Below are 22,048 nucleotides of genomic sequence, written 5' to 3'. Positions count from 1 at the left end.
TCACTGCTGTGACCCTATGCTAAAGCAACCAAATTTCACCAGGAGGTTTTTGTTCAGGGCTGGATCACTGTGACAGGCCAGCTGTAATGATGGTGATAGTAATGCAGTCCAGCATCTTCAGTCTCTACAGTGATGAGTGTGAGAGTATGTCTGTCCCAGACCCACTGCCACTGAACCGGGCAGGAACTCCAGAATGCAGGATGGTAGCAGCAAAGATCAGGAGCTTGGGAGACTGTCTTGGTGGCTGATGGTACCAGGCTAAATTATTGCTTGTCAATATTCACTTGTCAGGTTATTCAGAAATACCTTGTTTTCCAGGGCTAAGGCCAAGTAAGCAAGCTGTGTCCTGAGCTTGGCATAGCAGTGATCTTCTGTCCTCACCATCTGGGTGATATCACCCTCTGGCAAAATCATATAATTGTGATATTGCTCTGACCAGGTAGTCTTTGAACTCAGAAAAGCACCAATTACCCATGTTCCGGTGATGAAGTCCTGTTATGAATCAAACTTGTCCCATTGTTGCTGTTACCTCTCTCAGACCTGAGCTCAAATCCAAGTTCAGGCACTTGCTAGCTGTGGGACCCTAGGCAAGTCATTTTACCCCAGTTTCCACGTCTATAAAATAGGGTCTTTAAGAGCACCTACTTCCCAAGGTTGGTGTGAGGACTAGACGAGGTAGTCCTTGTAAGTTACTTAGCCTTGCCTGGAATACAGTGAGCTGCACGTAAACGTTAGCTCTGAGTTTTATTGAGCCCATCTACCAGAAGACTGGCATTCCCCAGGCCCAGCCAAACGTTCTCAGCGTCTCCTGGTTTCCCTCAGGTCAGTCTCCTTGGCAGAGGAAACAGAGATAAAGCGAGCACGGCCTGGCTCTGGCTGGCGGCCCCTTGACCTCGTCTGCTACCCAGGGCTCACTCCTGTCCTGCTCCTGTTGGAAGCCCCAGGGGGCTGAGCGAGTGCTCCCGGCATCCTGCCCCAGCTCATGGTCTCCCTCCTCAGACCGTGTCTTCCCTGCGTGTTTGCGTCGCTTCCTGCGGTAAGATGCTGGTGCAGGGGAAGCATTTCATTACAGTCGCGACCTGTTGTGACTGGCTGCCAGCGGAATAGACTATGGCCTTAAGTACTCTAGGAGGACCCCTCAAGGTCTGTGACCCCAGACCTGCTGACTCCCACCAGGGGAGGACTGGAGGGGGCGGGGATCCTGGCAGGAAAGTCGTGGAGGGGCGGGGCAAGCAGGGAGGTAGGACACCATTTAGGATCCTGGAGAGGCCGAGCCCCAGGCATGCACCCAACGCACCGCACCCTTCAGAAGGCCGTGGTCGCCTCAGGGGCAATTTCTCAACCTCAAGGAAGGGAGGATTGGACTTCCTTCTTACTATGACACTTCCGCTTCCTGTTCTGTCCACCTCTTCCAACCTTGCTGGTTCCTGCTTCCCCTTCTCTGTCCTGAGCCGAAGTGTGACAGGGTGAGCGGGGCCAGGCCCAGGCGGAGCTGGCTGCTGGGGTGCGGTGGGGTCGTAGCACCGGGGATTGGCTGGGAAGCTCAAGGAGAATGGGAGGAGGGTCTCCTAGAGGAGGAAGAAAGCCCTCAAGGGGCTCCCAGGGGTCTGTGGCCGGCCCCTGCCTGGGGGCAGGCCGGGTTTCGAGGCCTAGAAGGCAGAGGCGGAACCTGGGGGTGGGTTCTAATTCTTCAGTCACGCCCCCAGCTCCCTGCCTCCTCCGCGATCTCCCAGCAGTGGAGAAGTGGCAATATCTGGTCTGAGCATGGCGGACCTCCGGTGTGACCCCTCGTTTCCTGGTTCTCATTTCCTCCCCAGCTCTACCTTCTGTGGCCTCTGCTCTGCCCCAGGAGGACAGCCTGAAGGAAGAGGGAATGGCTGCTGCCCTGACAGCCAGGCCCAGGAAGGTGAGTGCCGTTTGCAGCTTCTTTGTCCTGTGCTGTAACAGTAGGAATTGTGGCCATCAGAGAATCATATAACCACAGACAACACTGCATCCTCTCCGCACTGAAAAAAAAAGAACTTATAATTACTTTGTGTTTTTTTCAAATTTTGAATTCTAAATCCTTTCCCAACTTCCAATCCTTCCCTCGCCCTTTGAGAAGGAAAAAATAGGATAACTATTATGCATGTAAGGTAATGCAGAACAGTTCCATATTAGCCCTGGTTCAAAAAAAAAAAGTAAGAAAAATGAAAGTGAAAAAGAATGTGCTTCAGTCCTTACTCAAAGTTCATCAGTTCTCTCCGTTTTTTATAATGTGTCCTTTAAACTTTTCCTGGGTCATTGTATTCATCAGAGTGGCTGAGTCTTTCACAGCTGGTCATTACTGCTGCTGCTGTGCTCAGTCTTCCTATTTCTTCTCACTTTTCACATTTATTGATGTCATTTGTAATTCATGGGATAAAACGCATTTTCATAACATAAATTAAAAAACGAATTACATATGAAATTGCAAATCTGTTATGTTCAACTTGTTATTCTTTTTAAATGTATTACAAAGTTACCGTGTGAATTTTTTTTTCTCCCTCCTCCCCACTATGGCTACCATTAGACACAAGTAGGAGCGTGTGTGTGTTTGTGTGTATCCCTGTATGTATATATATGTATGTAAAATTCTTCTATACATCCTTTAATTTTCAGTTCTTTCCCTGGATGCAGATAATGTCTTCATATGTCCTTCATAGTTGATTTAGGTATTTACAGTAATCAAAATAACATATTCGTTCAAATTCGTTCTTAAAACAACATTGCTATTAGTATATACAATGTTCCCTTGGCTGTCTGTAAGTCTTTCTAAGATCATTGCACTCATCATTTCTTATATTACAGTAATAATCCATAATAATCGTATACCACGACTTGTTCAGCCATTCCCCACTTGTTGGGCATCCCTGCAATTTCCAGTTCTTTGCCACCAGAAAGAGAGCTGCTATAAACATTTGAGAACATATGGGTTCTTTTCTTTTTTCCCTAATCATCTTTGGAAATGGATCTAGTATCGGTATTGCTGGATCAGTGAGTATAGATAGTTTAGTAGCTTTTTGGGCAAAATTCCAAGTTGCTGTCCAAAATAGTTAGTTAGATCAGTTGACAATTCCACCAAGAATGAATTAGTGTCCCAGTTTTTCCACATCCCCTCCCAATATTTGTTGCTTTCCCTATCTATCATTTCAGCCACACTGATAGGTATAAAATGATATCTCTAGGTTGTTTGAATTTTCATTTCTCTAATCAATTATGATTTAGAGCATTTTTTCATATCAGTATAAATTGTTTTGATTTCTTTGTTACAAAACTGCCTGTTCATATGCTTTGGCCACTTATCAATCAAGGAATGATTTGTATTACACATTTCACAAAATTCTTTATATATTTTAGATATAAGACCTTTATCTGAGAACAGTCTAGAGAATATTTTTTGCAATTTCTTGCTTTCCCTCTGATCTTGGCAACATTTGTTTCATTTATACAAAACCTTTTAAAGTTAATTTAATGTAAGCTGGAGCCAAGATGGCGGTGTAAAAAAGGCAGGGACTCCCCTGAGGCCCCCTCCCCACACCCTCCAAATACCTTTAATAATTATTCTAAACAAATTCTAGAGCAGTGGAACCTACAAAAAGTCAGAATGAAACAAGAAAACTTAGAAGGTTTTCAGGAAATGTGTATTGCACCAAGGTGAGAGAGTAGTGCAGTTCTGCACAGGTTGTGCCAGTGCAATCAGGGCCCAGCAAACTGGAAGCAGGCCTTGGGGTGACTGAATTACTGGCAGCAGTGGTGGTTTCCAGATCTCTCAGCCTACAGATGCCAAAAACAACTTAGAAGGTCAGCAGGAAAGGTCTGTTGCACCTTGGTGGGAGTGGGTCACAGGAGTGAGTACAGCCCTATTGTGACCATAGAAAATTACTATGGTGAGAAGGAAGATCAGAACACACACTCAGAAGAAAACAAAGTCAAAGCTCCTACATCCAAAATCTACAAGAAGAATATTAATTGGTGTCAGGCAATGAAAGAGCTTAAAGAACATTTTGAAAATCAAGTAAGCAGAGGAGAAAGGAGAGTGATGCAAGAAAGTCATGAAAAATAAGTCAGCAGCTTGGTAAATGAGACACAAAAAAATGTTGAAGAAAATAACTCCATAAAAAACAGAGTAGGCCAAATGGAAAAAGACAGGAAAATTCATAGAAAAGAAAATGCTCTCCATATTTCCTCCAAACAGATGGAAAATTGCCATTAAATGAATGGAGAGCAGCAGAAATAAAGGGGTAAAGCAGTTGTTCTCCTAAGAAAACTTGAGATGATCTTAGAAAAGAGAGGTCCCTCCAAGGTCTGAGTCTTGGGGTAAGTGAAGTGTAGTCACTTCCAGGCTGACTTTACTGAATCAACAAAGAACAAACCCTGGATCAGCTCTGTCACGAAGCAAGCTAGGCCTCAAGAAATTTTACCTCACAAACTTGCACCTCAAACTTTTGCCTAAGGACCAGCAGATGGGTGAGTGTAGGAAGATTGAAAAACCCTCCAGCCCCCTCCCTCTGTTTCCCAAAGCTACATCTAGCAGAGCTAACCAGAAGTTATCTGGGGTTGTAGCTGTTAGTGAAAAGTGAGCCCATACCTGGTGAGCGCAGTACCACAGGGAGGAAGAACATTTTGGGGACAGAATGGCTAGAGGCCTGAACTGTGATTTAAGGGAGGAGAGGAGTCCCTGAGGTTGAGCCCTTGGACAGAATTCAGAAAATAACAGTAAACAGGACTTGAGGCCTAGGGCAACTTTACCCAGAGCTTGGGGATTAAAACTTGATTATAATAAACTGCTGAAAATAAAAATAAGCAAGCAAAGGAAAAAGAACCTAATCATAGATAGATACTTTGGTGATAAAGAGTATCTGGGTTTATATTCAGAGGAAAATAGTGAGGTTAAAAAAAAGTCCCTCCTGTCCCAGAAAGTAATGTGAAATGTTCACTAGCCCAAAAAGAACTCTTAATTGAACTTAAAATGGAGCTGAAAAATTAGAAGAGAGAGATTGAGGAAAAATTAGAAAAAAAAAGCAATTGAAAAAATTATGAAAAGAAAGCCAATTGGAGAAAGAGGTATAAATTCTTTGAAAATATATATATTTTTTCTAGTTACATGTAAAGATAGTTCTCAACATTCACTTTTGATTTTGAGTTCCAAAATTTTTTTTCCCTCCCAGCCTTTTTTTCCCTTTTTCCTAGATGGCAAGCAGTCAGATATAGGTTACACATATACACTCATATTAACATAATTGTTGCGAAAAAAGAATCAGAATAGGGTGGAAAAAGCCACGAGAAAGAACAATATAAAAAGCAAAAAAAGTGGAAATAGTATGCTTGCTCTGAATTCAGTCTCCATAGTTCTTTGTTTGGATGTAGATAGCATTTCCCCTCATGAGTCTTTTGGAATTGTCTTACATCATTGTGTTGCTGAGAAGAGCCAAGTCTGTCAAACTTGATCATTACACAATTTTTCTGTTACTGTGTATAATGTTCTCCTGGTTCTGCTCACTTTACTCAGCATCAGTTCATATAAGTCTTCCCCTGTTTTTCTGAAATCTGCCTGCTCATTATTTCTTATAGCACAATTGTATTCTATCACATTCACGTACCACGACTTGTTCAGCCATTCCCTAATTGATAGGCATCCTTTCAATTTACAATTCTTTGCCACCAGAAAAAGAGCTGCTATAAATATTTTTGTACATGTGGGTCCCTTTCCCTTCTTATAATCTCTTTGGGATACAGACCTAGTAATGGTATTGCTGGATTAAAAAATGTGCAGTTTTATAGCCCTTTGGCATAGTTCCAAATTGCTCTCCAGAACGGTCAGATCAGTTCACAACTCCATCAGTTCTTGTTGGGCTTTTGTCTAAACTGCATGTTTCTTTGAGGCTTCAGTATAGATTTTTTTGGTTGTTCTCTTCTAATAAATTCAACAGGTGACTTTTAAAACTGTCCTCTTTTTCTTTTTCAACTTCCTTCTCTTCTCTTCTGTGCATCTTTTTCTTTTTTTCTGACAACAGTATCTCTAGCTTCTTCCTTTTGAATCCTACCCTCTCCTTGCACCTCGAGTAAAAAAAGGAAACCACGATGCACTTATAGCCAGTAAGCATAGGCATGTAAAATAAATAAACAAGTTTGTCACCACATTTCTGTCAGATTTTAGGTAGCATGTTTATTCTCATTTGTAAATTGTTTTCTTAGTTCTGCTATTTTCTCCCTTCATTGCTTTATACAAGTCTTCCTATTTTCTTTGAAAGTATCGTTTTCAAGATTTCATAGGGCACAATAATATTCCACTTCATGAAATCATCAGGTATTTACCAGTTGATGGGTATCCCCTTGTTCCTGATACTTTGGTGTAACAGGAAGGATTCTCAAGGTCTCTTTTAAGAACTTTGGAATGGGATGTGTGACTTGAGAGACACTGGTACAGGACTGCCCATCATGGCTTGCCCTCATAAGAGAAGGTGCTGTGCTCTTTCAGCAAAGCAGAATGGAAGTAGCTCAAAAGAAATATGAGATGATTAAATTTAGATAATCCACCCCAAATGTTTCTTGGACTATTTTTTTTCATAATTCAGAATCTTTTTTAAATTATTTATATTTTTGAAGTTTTTGTGTATTATATCTTGTTAGGTCTGCTTATTTTGCAGTAGCAGTTAATGCATATCTTCAAATGCTTCTCAGAATTGCTTATATTTATCATTTTTAATTATATAAATGACTGTTATTCATATGCCATTTTTTCACCTATTTTTTAGTGTGAGAATTCAGTTTGTTTCCAGTTCTTTGCTGCCTCAAAGAGTGTTCTTATGAATGTTTTTGTCCAAAAACAGAATTGTGGCCTTGGACTGGTTATACTGAAAGGGAATGGCAACATTATACATTAAGAATAGCCCTGGATTTGAAGCCAGGAGGGCCTGCGCTCAAAGTGTAGATCCACCATTTCCTCCCCTTTTGACCTGAAGCAAGTCAACTTTCCATCTGAAGGCCTCACTTCCCTAATTTGTAACATGAGAAAATTGAATTCTTAAGTTTCTTCCCTCTCTAAATACATGAATTGGAAAGTAATGGTCCTTTAACACCTTTTTCAATAGTAAAAAATTGTTCACATGCTGTTACAGACAGGAGATTGTAGTCCCTCATGCTGCCTTTGCTCTTGTGGTTCCAGGAGCATGGAAAGCAATGGTGTTCATTTCAGAGCAGCACATTTTAAGAAGCACAGTGATTGGATGAAAAGGAGGAAGGTAACTGTCTTATTTGTGAAGAGACCAGGCTGATTGGTCAAAGAAACTGGGGTTGTTTAGATTGGAAGTGAAGACTTAGGACTACATGATAGCTATCTTTAGCTATTTCATTTTCGTTGCTTATTTCAGTGAGTACAAAAGAAATTAGCCATATTACTCCTTCAGCTCAGAGGGTAGAAGTAGGAGCCATGGGTGTTCAGTGTAAAAAAAAAATGAAGGACAAGTTTAAAATTGATGTCATTGGAACCATTTATAACAATAAGCATTTTTTAAATACCTACCTAGTGCCAGGCACTGTGCTAAGGTGCCGAGGATACCAAGGATGACAATAATAGCTCCTTCCCTTAAGGAATTTACAGACTGATCAGAGAGGAATTCTTTTTGTTTAAAGTTTTGTTTGTTTAATTTTTAATTTATGGAATAAAACAAGCACTTCCAATACATATGTAATAAAAAAAGATGATTGTATAGGAAACTAAAAATCTGTTATCTACAACTTGCTATTCCTTTTAATATGTAATAAAATTTCATATAAATTTTTTCCCTCCCCCCCAAACTGTAGAGATGGCTGCAATGAGATACAAATGTCTATGTCTGTGTGTATGTGTGTATGTATGTATGTATATATGTATATGTGAATGTAAAACCATTCTATACACACTTATATTAGTTCTTTTTGGGAGAGGAATTCTTAAGTGCCTGCTATATACCAGACACTGTACTGGTATGCAAATAAATAAATGAAATAATTCCTTATGGCAAGTGAAAGATGAAATGGCTGTAGAAACAAAGATTAAATTTTTTCGGCATATCAGTATATTAACCAATGCATGGTTGTTTCACAAAAAACTGGGACCAGGCCCCTTCCTCATGTTAGGGCTGGACCCTGAATAGGGGAAGGCATACTTTTATAAATTTAAAACAATCAAAGAAGACCAATTAATTAAAAGCAAATAATAAAATGTTAGGTAATCTGATTTCTAATTGGAGAAACGACTGGGGACTTTTCATGTCAGGAGGGGTAAAGGCAACAGGTTCAGTTCCCTAAATTCAGAATGAGGTGTCCCACTACCTGAAAGTAGAATACGATGAAATAATGTGGGAACAGTAAGTAATTGTTCAGTAGGGGGCAGCTTTGAGATAAGACTTATGGTTTGCTTCAGATGTACAATTGTGAGAAAACTCCTTACATCAGTGTTTTTGCCATTGACTGGGTTTCTGATCAGCATGACCTAGGTCCTTAAGGACTGAACAGCACTTAGAGTAGCTCTCATTTCTGACATGCACTAAGTTCAAACAATGCAATTAGGTTTCTCCCAATTCCTACAATTGAATAAATTTTTCTCATAATACCGAAGTTGGACTAGACCTATAATTGAGCAGAAATAGAACTGAGCTACTCCCAGAATTGAGTCACAAAATAGAGTCAGTGTGGTTGACTCAATTGCCTGTACCACTTGCTGTCCTAAAACCCTCAATTCCCTCACCTTAATGGCAAGTAGTTTATATTTGAACTTCATAACAGTCAAGAGCTATGGCTGGGTAAGTACAAATGGTTTTGGTATTTCAGGAATCAGTGACGTTCAAGGATGTGGCTGTGGAGTTCACCCAGGAAGAGTGGGTACAATTGAACCCATCTCAGAAAAAATTGTACAGGGATGTGATGCTGGAGAACTATAGGAACCTGGTGTCTTTGGGTAAGAACAGCTACCCCTTTGGAGTCTTGATATATACTATGAGAGCAAGATTTTAACAGTTATTCTTTGGCATCCAAAAGGAAACTCTTCCTAATCCTTTTGTAGCCAAGAGACAGATTACTTGTGCTGCCTGTTTCCAGGAAAAAGGTCTAAGCTTAGTATGCCTGGAAATTGATTTCTTGATTTTTTGTTATCCTTGAGAATGTATCTTTCCCTGTCTCTTACCTCAAATCCAAGATATTCTCTTTAATCCCAATGTAGGGTTCATCATGCAGTGTTCCCACTGCTTAAGCAGTCAGTAAGTCAACTGAAGTGTTTCTTCCCCCTCGAGTCCTACTCAGTAATCTATTTTACCATAATACAGAGTATCCTTCCAGTGGTCTTTTGTACTATCCTTTAAGTCTTCCTAGCATGCCTCCTTTTTTTCCAAAGAGAGTTTGAACTCGTTTTGAAATCTTTTATTAAGTTTTGTGGATACTTGGTGAAAAAAATTTAATTTCTCCTTCCCCTGCCATTTAAAAAAAAAAAAGGAAAATTCCTACTTCTCCCTCCAACCAACCGATTGAGCCCCCATGATTGAAGAAAAACAAAAAACTGAGACAAAATCAGCTAACATAATGCACTTGGTGGTATAAGATATATCCAGCACCCTTATTCCCCCACCTTTGTGGTAAAGTTGGAGGGAGCATTTCATACCTGTTCAGTGATGGAACTCGATATGAGATGACTGCCTTGCACTTTTTCATTTTCAATGAACAGGATTTGCAGTTTCCAAACCAAATGTGATTGACCAGTTGGAAAGAAAGGAAGCATCTTCCTTGCCAGAGGCAGATATTCCAAGAAACAGCAGTCCAGGTGACTACATAAAGCCAAACAGATGGGTCATTGCAAAGTAGTAATCTGTTGGTCATTTTAGGTCAAAGCTCTTGAAAAACATTGAACAAAGTGGTCTATGAAAGCTTGCCTGAGAGGAGTTGAGAGGAGTTGAGACTTTTAACTTCATTTTTTACCTCAAGAAGTTATTTTTTTTAATGTATCTCTTTACTCAAATGTACCCCCACTCTCCAAGAAAGTTATTGCCTCAGTACAGGGCAGTTATTTCTCTTCTGTTTATTGAAGATCATCTTAGTTCTCCTGCCTCACTTGCAAGAATTCATTCTTTTAAAATAAGCACATTATTCAAGGTATTAGTGTGCTCTTTTTGCTTGTGAATTGTTTCCTGATATTTTCTTCTGTTTTGGGTTTATGATTGTATTGCTTTGCTGTTACTTTTAAAAATAATCCTAACCTAATTACCATTTCTTCAGCCTATCATGTTATGTGTCATCCTGTTTTTTCTTTATGCTTTGAAATTATGTTTATAAAGACACATTAATATGTCCATATTGCAGGAGTTGTATAGTTATAACCACATCATTGGATCTACAGATTTTCATTATTTTGCTGTTCGTTTTTAAAGAATACTTTTTTTTTTTTAACGCAGTGGGGGTAAGGGACTTTCCCTGGGTCACACAGTTATTGCATGTCAATTGTTTGGTCTGAGGTCATATTTGAACTCTGGTCTTCCTTACTTCCAGGCCAGAGCTCTATCCACTGTGACACCTAGCTGCCCTCTATTATTTTGCTTTTTTGCAAAAGGCTGTTGTGAAAATTTACTGAGAATGCTTTGTTTGCTTTCAATAACATATTGAGGATGTACACCTACTACTGGGGGCATTGGTTGAAAGGGTATGAACAGTTTTGTAGCTCTAGCTGAAATTCCTATCTTTTAAGAAAATGGTAGCAGCAGCAGCTTATTAAGTAGCTGTTTTAACATAATTCCCAAAATTTATCATTTTCAAGTGTCTTGCTAATCTGAAGGCTATTTATTGCTACCTCCAAATTGTTTTCATTTTGCTTCTTTGATTACAGAGTTTGAGTAATGTTTCAGGTAATTATTAGTAATTTCTCTTGAAAAACACCATAAGTCTACATCTCCCAAATTTCATTCATTTCCTTACAAAGTAGATATGTTAGATTTTTAGAGGAAATTTATAGCAACTGTTGTCATGTTTTCACCCTCATATTTCTTCTTTATTCTGTTGACTTCTTGTATCTATTTCTTTTCCTCACTCTAAACTTCATTATCTATTTTCTTTCTGCTCAGTCTTTTCCCTTCCTATTCTCATCTCAGAGAGTAAGGATACATCAAAATCATGTTTTTGTTTTTTCTTCTGCATAGTATTTTCCATGCAAATGTCAGCCAATGAAAGTGGAGTAAGGGTTCATTCATCCCCCTTGGTAATTTCATCTTATGTCGGTTTATTTACATGTTACCTTTGACTCATCATACTTTCACATAAGATAAACCAATCTCTAGTGGAAAGCTAGTGAGACTGGCCTTCTCACTTGAGAAGGCAAGAGAATAGCTGTAAAACCTTTGAGCAACTAAGTACCTTGGAAAAGGGTGAAAAAGTTAGGGTTAATCAGCTCTGTATTCTTCCTTTCAGAGAGCAGAGAATTTGCTGGAGATAAACCTCTGGAATGTAATGGATATGGGAAAGCCTTCTGGAGCAAGGAGCATCTTGCTATGTGTCAGACAATTCCTAGTGGTCAAGATAATCCTTATGAATGTAGTGAATGTAGGAAGGCTTCAGGATAACATACTTAAACTGCATCAGAGACTTCATACTGGAGAAAAACCTTATGAATGTAGTAAATGTGGGAAAGCCTTCAGGATTAAGTTAGAGCTTACTGTGCATCAGAGAATTCATACTGGAAAGATGCTTTATGAATGTAAGGAGTGTGGGAAGGCTTTCCCCTACAATTCATATCTTACTCGACATCAAAAAGTTCATACTAGAGAGAAACCTTATGAATGTAGTGAATGTGGGAGGACCTTCAGGATTAAGTCAGAGCTTACTGTGCATCAGAGAATTCACACTGGAGCGAAACTTTATGAGTGTAAGGAGTGTGGGAAGGCTTTCCCCTATAACTCATATCTTACTCAACATCAAAAAATTCATACTAGAGAAAAACCTAAAACGTATGAATGCAGTGAATGTGGAAAGGCCTTCAGGATTCAGAAACAACTTACAATACATCAGAGAGTTCACACTGGAGAGAAATCTTACGAATGTAGTGAATGTGGGAAGGCCTTCACATGTAACTCAAAACTTACAGTGCATGAGAGAATTCATACTGGAGAGAAACCTTATGCATGTAGTGAATGTGGAAAGGCCTTCAGAAGAAAGGCACATCTTAATGTGCATCAGCAAATTCATGTTGGTAACTTTCTTTTTGAATGTAAGGAGTGTGGGAAGGCCTTCAGGACGAAAGCTCGTCATACTGAGCATCAGAGAATTCATACTGGAGAGAAACCTTATGAATGTAATGAATGTGGAAAGGCTTTTAGGACTAAAGCAGGTCATACTGATCATCAGAAAATTCATGCTGGAGATCCACCTTGCAAATGTAGTGAATGTGGGAAGGCCTTCACATGTAACTCAAAACTTACAGTGCATGAAAGAATTCATACTGGAGAGAAACCTTATGCATGTAGTGAATGTGGAAAGGCCTTCAAGAGTAAAACACAATTTATTGTGCATCAGAAAATTCACATTGGTGACATTCTTTTTGAATGTAAGGAGTGTGGGAAGGCTTTCCTGTATAACTCAGAACTTATTCGACATCAAAGAATTCATACTGGAGAGAAACCTTATGAATGTGGTCAGTGTCAGAAGGCTTTCCAGAGAAAGGCGTCTCTTACTGTGCATCAGAAAATTCATTCTTGAGACATTCTTTATGAATGTAAAGAGTGTGGGAAGACTTTCCTCTACAGCTCAGATGTTACTTGACCAAAAAAATTCATACTGGAGAGAAACCTTATCAATGCACTGTATGTGGGAACATTTTCAGAGTGAACATAGAGCTTACTCAACACCAAAAAATTCATTCAGGAGAGAAACCTTAAATGTTTAATGCATGTAGGAAGGCCTTTAGACTGAGGATACTACTTTATGTCCATCAGAGAATTTATGATTCCTCATGAATGTAAGGAGTGTGGGAAGGCCTTCCATTGCAACTCACATCTTATTAAACATCAAAAATTGATGCTGGAAAAAAAACCCTATGTATATAGTGAATGTGAGAAGGCTTTCAGAAAGAAGTTACACCTTACTGTGCATTAGAGAATTCACATTGGAGAAATTCTCTATGAATACGAGTAGTGTAGGAAGACCTTCTTTCACAAATCAGATGTTACTCAACTTCAGATCATACCTTATGAATGTAATGTACATGGAAAGGGCTTTCACTTGAGTGTAGATCTTACTCAGTATTAGAGCATTCATACTGAAGAAAGATGTTATGAATGCAGTGAATGTGAGAAGACCTTCAGGCTGAAACACAACTTGCTCAACATCAAAGAATTAATTCTGGAGGGAAACCTTTTGAATTTGGGAAAGCCTTTAGACAAAGGACCTACTTCATGTCCATCAGAGAATTCATGCTAGAGTGATTCTTCATGAATATAAGGAGTGTGTGAAGATCCCACCGGCTGATTACACTGTGATTCTGCGTCCCTAGATGTAGTTCAGAGAATCTTAAGACTGCATGGGAGAAGATATCTCCCCCCCCCACCCTACCCCACCCCACCCCACCCCACCCCTGCACAGATCTCTAAAGGGGTAAAGAGTTAGTGTTATCCTCTCATGGGCCTTCAGGGAGAGAGCTTATGCTGGTTGAGTCAGAGATTACTGAGTGGAGAGCCTTAGTACTAACTTTGATCCATGGGAATATGGTGTGCAAGATGCTTGGGGTTTAGCTCTTGGCCATCAGATGAGCCTGAGTCTAATGAGTGATGAATTATTGTTGACAGTGCTTGAGGAATAAAGCATAATCTGATAAATCATTATGAGCTTTGTTCCTGATTTTGCTGGTGCTACTTCTGCTCATGTTCATTTGGGTAGCCAGGGTGGACCATAAAGACTTGGAATCATCTTAATTAAAACAAAACATCACGAAGGCCTGTGGCAGATTTTGAAGCAGGGCTCTGAATGTGAAAGAGAAGAAATCATTGAAATGCAGGTAAACAGCAGGATTGACTATGTACTCCTTATGGTAGCCAAATGCCTTGTCATCCACTTAGTGATACACATGAAAAGATAAACAAGATTCCTATTATTGTTAGGGAATATAAACAGGGAGTTTTCAATGAAGAAATCAAAGCTATCAATAATAATGAAAAAGTACTCTAAATTACTAAATGTATTAGAGAAATGCACATGAAAACAACTTTGAGGTAATACCTCACACTACCTCAGATTGGCCAACATGACAGAAAAGGAAAATGACAAATTCTGGAGGAGATATGGAAAAATAGGTACACTATGCACAAGTCAGAACTGGTCCAAGCATAGTGGAGAACAATTTGGAACTGCCCAAAGTACTGTAAAGCTGTACATACCCTTTGACACAGCAATACCATGGCTAGGTCTGTATTCCACACAGATGAAAGGAAAACGACCTATGTGTACAAAAATATTTATGGGGGGCCTTTCTGTGGGGGCAAAGGATTGGAAATTGAGGGGACGATCATCAGTTCCTGAATGGCTGAAGAGGTGGTCGTATGTGATTGTGATGGAATGTTGTGCTCTAAGAAACAAGGGAGATGGTTTTGCAAAACCTGGGAAGACCTATGTGTATAGATGCATAGTGAAGTAAGCAAAACCAGGAGCTCCTTGTATAGAGTAACAGCACATGATCAGCTCTGAATGACTTAATTACTGTGATCAAGAAAATCATCTAAGACCATTCCAGAGGATTCATGATAAAAAAAATTGCTGCCTACCTCCAGAGATGCCATGAGTGCCTACCTCCGTGGCTATGATTAGATGCTGGTTGAGTATGAAGAGAGAGAAATGTGCAGGTCAGCTGGGAGAGGTTGTAAAGGACAGACTCCATTTATTAATCTGAGGGTAAGGGTTTATATACCTTTAGGAAAAGCAACAACAAGCAGTTTTCTCATGGGAACATTCACCAGGAGAATCACCCTGATCATCTCCTCTTCCCTGTTATCTTCAAGGTCCTTCTGTTCTCAAGAGATAGAACGGGGGGCAAGTTGAGGGGGGGTTTGGAGAGCCAACATTCCTGACCTACACAGCCATCGGATAGAGGAAAACAACAGGGAAAACCTGGACTGGCCTGAATCCTCTGACTCTTCAGAGCTGACCATTGCCACACTTAGTATGAATTGAAGTATATTTTTTAACTTTTTAATTTTCTTGCTTTTTTAGGACATGGCTAACACGGCTAAAACATAGAAATATGTTTTATGTGATTTCACATGTACAATTGATATATTCCTTGTCTTCTCAATGACTGAGGGAGAATTTAGAACTCAATTTAAAAAAGAATGTTTAAAATAAATAATATTTTTTTAAATGATGAGGGAAAAGGATTTGAGTGAGAAGTAGAGTCAGAAACAACTTTCTGGGAATTTGAGAAAAAGCAGGGAAAACAATAAATGCAAGAGACAAAATGTGGCTAAGAAAGGAAACAGGCATTTATTAAGGGCTTACTAGGTACCAGGTCCTGTTCTGTATAGAGTTTGTATCTAAAATCAGTATGTCAAAAATCACAGTCAGAATTATCCTTTAAATAGGCAGTCTAAACTGTTTGTGAAGTGTATGGGGTAGTAGCTTTAAACATAGAACTGTACCTGGAAAGAGACTAGGAAAATCCTAACTTCAGAAGCTTGATAATGAATCCTTCCTCCCACCTTATGTCAGACAACTGATGGAGCAGATGTTTAGAATAAGACACATTTTCAGACATGGTCAGTATATTGATTTTTCTTGCTTGCTTATACTTACCTTTTTCAGTGGGTCTGGGAGTGAGGTTCAAATTAGGAGGTAGTGTACATTGGTGGAAATCGGTAGGAAGAGAGACTGGACCTTTAGCTTCATTGCTATGAGGTATTTTCAGATGAACAAACACTCTATACCAGTACAGGTCAAGACTTTCTCTGCAACTTCTTATTTTTTTTTTAATTTATTTTGATTTATCAACAATCACTTCCATAAGCTTTTGAGTTTTAAACTTTTTTCCTCCTCCCTCCGCACGTCCCTCCCTAAGGCTAAGCAATGTGATATAGGTTATACATATACATTCCTATTAAACATATTTTCACATTAGTCATGTTGTAAGAATTAGAACCAATAGGAGGAATCATCAGAAAGAGGAAGCAAAACACTACAGAAGAAAAAAAAAAGAAAATAGTATGCTTCGATATGCATTCAAATTCCATAGTTCTTTCTTTGGATGTGGACAGTATTTTCCATCATGAGGCCTTTGGAGATGTCTTAGATCCTTGTATTGCTGAGAAGGGTTAATTCCATCAATATTAGTACATAATTCATTATGTTATTTCTCTTCTTGAGCCAATCTGCTGAGAATAAGGTTCAAACAAGCTCATCTCCCTCCCTTCTTTCCCTCTGCTATAATAATGAATGTAGTGAATTGTGGAGAGACCTTCAGGAGTAAAGATCATGTTATAATGCATCAGAGAGTTCATGCTGGAGAGAAACCTTATGAATGTAGTGAATGTGGAAAGTCTTTCAAAAGAAAAGGTACATCTTAACGTGCATCAGCAAATTAACATTGGTAACTTTCTTTTTGAGTGTAAGGAGTGTGGGAAGGCTTTCCCATACAACTCAGAACTTATTTGACATCAAATAATTCATACTGGAGAGAAAGCTTATCAATGCATTGTATGTGGGAAGGCCTTCTTCAGGAAGGCACATCTTACTAGGCATCAGAGAACTTATACTACAGAAAAAACAATATGATTGGGCTTACTTAAGCACAGCAGAAGGAGGTGAGAAACAAGTATAGCATCCTTATAGCTCAGAACATGTACAGGAACCACGGGTCACACTCTGTATCCTGAGTGGGGAGTCATACCTACTTCCCTCCCTCAATCCTTCCATGCCCTGCTAGATAGGAGAGGGAGAAGAACTGTTCAGGATACAAGCAAGAGAAGTTAGGAACATGTAAGAGTGCTTGTTCCCATAGGCAGATGGACAAAGAATGTGGCACAAATGATTTAGCATGAAGATGATGGGAGACAGTGCTAAGCTGACACGGTGAGGGAACAGAAGATAGTGGAAGAAGTATTTGTGCAATACAGCTCCTTTGACCCACATTGATGCACCATTCCCAATGTTCATATGGAGTATTTGTATCTAACTTGTAGTCTTCTGAGTTCATATTGGTCTGATCAGCCACTGATGGGCACACTGTACTTTGACCCTGACACAGTGATGTCATTTTGGTCCTCTTTGAGCACAAAGGACAACCACCACCACACTGATGCCATCCCAACGTTAAGAGGCTGTTATGTTGTATGTTGTATACGATGTTGTTCTTTGCTTAGTTTCCAGCACACTATTTATTTTCCAGCTTTCTCAGCAGTTGTTGTCAAATAGTGAGTTCTTATCCCAGAAGCTGGAGTCTTTGGGTTTATCATAGTAGATTTCTACAGTCAGTGACTGTGTCTTGTGTACCTAATCCATTCCACTCAATCTACCTGCCAAGACAACCCAGGAACTATATGAATACAATTACAAAACACTTTTAACACAAATAAAGTCATATCTAAAGAGTTGGCAAAATATCAGTTGCCCCTGGGGCAGGCTGAGCTAATATAAAAGAAATGACAATTTGACCTAAATTAATTTACTTATGCCATCCCAATCAAACTACCAAAAAATTACAGAGCCAGAATGTCAGGAGGATTAATGAAAAATATTGCAAAGGAAGGTGGCCTAGACTTAGCAGATTTAAAACTATATTATAGAGTGGCAATTATCAAAGATTTGGTACTGGCGAAGAAATAAGGTCGTGAAACCAGGATAGCAAGGAATAGTTTACCTATATGGAGAAGGGAAGAATTTGTGACCAAGCAGAAGGTAGAGAACATTATGAAATGGAAAAAGGATAATTTTGATTACTTAAAATTTTTGTAGAAAGCCAATGCAAGGAAGATTAGAAGGAAAGCAGAAAGTGGGAGACAAATTTTTACTGCCAGTGTTTCTGATAATGGTCTCATTTCTCTAATATATAGAGAACTAAGTCAAATTTATAAGAAACCAGTTCATTCCCCAAATGATAAATAGTCAAAGGTTATGAACAGGCACTTTTTAAATGAAGAAATTAAAGCTATCTATAGTGATATGAAAAAATGCTTTAAACCAGTATTGATTGGAGAAATGCATTTTAAAAAAATTCTGTGGCACCACCTCACACCTATAAGATTGGCTAATATGACAGAAAAGGAAAATGATAGGTATAGGAAAATTGAAACACTGATGCATTGTTGGTGGAGTTGTGATCTGATCTAATCATTCTGGAGAGCAATTGTAATTATGCCAAAAGGGCTATAAAAGTGCACATCCTTTGATCCAGCAATACCACTACTAGGTCTGTATCACCAAGAGACCATAAAAAAGTGTAAGGGGCCCACATGTACAAAAACATTTATAGCAGCTCTTTTTGTGATGGCCAAGAATTCGAAATTGGGGAATGGCTGAACAAGTTGTGGTATATGAATGTAATGGGGATACTGTTGTGCTATAAGAAAAGATTAGCAGACGGATTTCAGAAAAAGTAGAAATTTTCATGAACTGATGCTAAGTGAAGTGAGCAGACCCAAGGGAACATTGTACACAGTAACAGCAACATTGTGTGATGATCAACTTTGATAGAACTAGTTCTACTCAGCAATACAAGTATCAAAAGATTCATGAGGGAAAATGCTATCCACATCCACAGAAAGAATTATGAAGTCTGAATGCAGAAGGAAAGGTAGCATTTTCACCTTTTGTGTTCTTTATTTCTTTGTCATGGTTTTCCCTTTTGTTCTGATGCTTCTTTCATAACATGACTAATGTAGAAATATGTTTCATATGATTGTACATCTATTTATGGCCTATATCAGATTGTTTCCTGTCTGGGTTGGGGCAGGGGAGACAAAAAAATTGAAATTCAAAATCTTATCAAAGTGAATGTTGAAAAGTATCCATACATGTAACTGGAAAAATAAAATACTATTAAGTAAGAAAAAAAGAGGCTGTTACAGGATCTTGTTCAGGAGAATCTTCAAACCACTTCAGCTTGAGACTCTTCAGCTTAGCCAGATGATGCCTTAGCTCTTTGGGAGGAGATGGTGGGTAGGATGAAAGGTTTCATGGTAGAACCTTGACAGTGAATAATGGGTTGAAGGGATTAGCAGATCTAGTGACCTCTGTGCAATTATCCCACCCTGATCTCTGATTTCTGATTTTTTATTTCTGATCCTGCACAGATTTCTGTTTGTCCTGAGAAATTCAGAGGCAATGCCCTTTGAGTGGGAGCTTTCTACTTCCCATTTCTTTAAAAACAAACAAAAACAAATCACCACCACCACCAACAAAAAAACATTGGTCTCTCACACCTGAAGTTCCTGAGCCCTGTTCTAAGTGATTCCTGAGACTGCTTGACTCCCTGGTTTGTATCATCTCAAATGATAAGAGCTAATTTGGAGTGAAGGTCTAACCTGTTAGTCTGTGGACCACAGGACTGGTGATGACATACACTGAATTTGGGAGGGAAAGAAAATTAAAACAGATTTTGCTTAATTAAAAAAAAATCCCATTGAAGAGTGATTGTGACCAAAGTCCTTATTTTGTAGAGGAGGAAACTGAAGCATAGAGAGATGGAGTGACTTGCCCATAATCACAGGACTACTAAGTTTCTGAGGTGAGATCTGAAAATAAGCCTTCCTTATTCCAAGTCCACTACTGTATGAATTACACTGTGCTGACTCTCAGATGCAGTAGCAAACATTCCTAGTCAATCTTCTGTCAACATGTTATCTAAGCCTGACCCTTCTTAGCTTCTGAGATGAAGTGAGGTCAGACACTTTCAAAGAGGTATAGCCACATGTGTAGGACACATTCAGGATGATGGGAACATGGATGAAAGACATCCACAAGAAAGTGACTTGAACCCAGGAGCACAGACCACAGTGGATTAGCATCCAGTACCTTTACCTCTCTTCCATCTTGTCCCAGTTTTCCTTGTCATGTGGAACATGTAAGATGGCCTAGTTCATTCCTTCAAATATTCCCTTCACTCAAGATCAGAGGATTTAGAATGGCCCACAATGATGATGTCCTCCAAGCATTCGTTTTTACAAATGAAGAAAATGAAGCCAGAGATATGTATTGAGAGGGCCAAGATCACATACGCAATCCCTCTTTCTTATGGTTTACAGGTTTCTGCTTATATTCAAAAGAAGGTCCTTTCCCCATATAGGCTCCCTGTGACCAAATATGGAGGGGGTTGTAGGCCACGATTCTGTGACCCAGACCTAGCCCAGCTGTAGTTAATTCCACCACCATCCACCAAATTACCTGAAAGTCAGAGAGGGAAGAATGGAGTGTGATGTGTGGGGTTCTTAGGAAAAAGTGGCCATATCTACTAGGCTTGCTGACACAATGAATAGAACACCGTGTCTGGAACCAGAAAGGCCCAAGTTCAAATCTAGCCTTAAACACTTGCACTAGCTATGTGACCGTAGGCAAGTCACTTAATATCTGCCCCAGTTTCCCCTTCTAAAGAATGGAAATGTGTTGGGTTTTTGTTTTTTCAGTCTAAGACAAGGTTATTAGAACATCTGTCATATTGGAGAGACTCTTAAGGAGTCTGAACATTACTAAACTATTGACTAGATTTTAAGAATCTGAGCAATGGCTAGATTTTAAATATCTAAGCATCTTAATGGAGACAAGATGGGCCTTATATACAGAAAGACTATGGGAGGGATCTAGGAGTGGCCAAGTAGTCTATGAAGTAATAGAACTCCAGGGACCTGGACCACTTGGCCTAGGGAGAATGGAGCCTAAATAGGATTAAGGGTGGGAAGTGACTTGGGGCCATAGGGAGTTCTAGGCTAGGTTAAGGGTAAAGACAGAATTGGGAGATTGGGTGTAGCTAAAATGAAAGGCCAATTGATAGGATTATAGCCTCAGGCAAATTCCAATTTGCCCATGTGGGAAAGTCCAGGGTTTTTCCTTTTTGTGGTCTAGATCACATCTTCATCATTCCCTCCTTAAACAAATGGGACCCAAATTCTCGTGGGGTAAGGGGCGAAGGTCCTTATTACCTTCTTAAATGTAATACTGTAAAAAAGGAACTGCATGGAATAAGAGTTTATGGCTTTATACACCACCCTCCTTTTTGTGTTCTTTATGAATGGCAACATTTGTGCTTGTGCAGTGATTAGTTCATAATTTTTAAGATGAAAAAGGAGGAAGAGGCAGAGAAGAGGAATGCAGCAACTTGAGTCTGTAAAGGAAAGCCATCTGCCTCAGAGAAGGGATGGAACAGAGAGAGGTGGTATGGAGACTGATCAAGTACATTGTATTATGCACAGTTCCCAAGCAGGCTGTGGATAAGGAGTGGGTGAAGTATATTCATGTATGAGTGCACTAGGCCTGGATTCAGGAAGACCTGAGTTCAAACCTGGCCTCAGACACTTGACACAGCATTATGTAAGGGGCAGCTAGGTGGTGCAGTGCACAGTGTGCTGGGCTTGGAGTCTGGAATGCTTATCTTGCTAATTCAATCATTGAGTCAGATGTTTAGCAGCTGTGTGACATTGGCAAGTTACTTAATTCTGTTTGTTTCTGTTTCCTCATATGTAAAATGAGTTGGAGAAAGAAATGGCAATGGGGGAAGCTGGGTGGCGCAGTGGATAGAGCACTGGCTCTGGAGTCAGGAGGACCTGAGTTCAAATCCAGCTTTGGACATACAGTACTCATGAGCTGTGTGACTCTGCGGAAGTCATTTAACCCCACTTGCAAGAAAGAAAAGAAAGACAGACAGACAGACAGACAGACAGAAAGAAAGGAAAAGAAAAGAAATAGCAAACCACACCAGTATCTCTGTCAGGAAAACTCAAATGCGGTCATAGAGTCAGACCTAACTGAAATGACAGAACAACAATATGTATGTATACGTATATGTATGTGTGCACAGATACACACATTTGAATGTAAGCTTTTT

General features: G+C 39.5%; 1 protein-coding gene across 1 annotated transcript; it reads left to right on the top strand.

The window, feature by feature from the left end:
* Positions 1-1,259: 1,259 nt before the first annotated feature.
* Positions 1,260-13,853, top strand: LOC110202781 (uncharacterized). Its single transcript, XM_078149301.1, is given in 7 exon segments — positions 1,260-1,466; positions 1,818-1,906; positions 8,833-8,959; positions 9,719-9,814; positions 11,449-11,590; positions 11,592-12,790; positions 12,793-13,853. Coding segments are annotated over 6 exon segments (1,716 nt in total). The 5' UTR covers positions 1,260-1,466; positions 1,818-1,873; the 3' UTR covers positions 12,912-13,853.
* The last annotated feature ends 8,195 nt before the right edge of the window (positions 13,854-22,048 follow it).

This window comes from Phascolarctos cinereus, unplaced genomic scaffold, assembly GCF_003287225.1.
Source record: "Phascolarctos cinereus isolate Bilbo 61053 unplaced genomic scaffold, phaCin_HiC Scaffold_2;HRSCAF=192, whole genome shotgun sequence".
Classification (NCBI taxonomy): Eukaryota; Metazoa; Chordata; class Mammalia; order Diprotodontia; family Phascolarctidae; genus Phascolarctos; species Phascolarctos cinereus.
The sequence above is the reverse complement of the archived record's forward strand: the minus strand, read 5'-3'. Positions and strand labels throughout refer to the sequence as shown.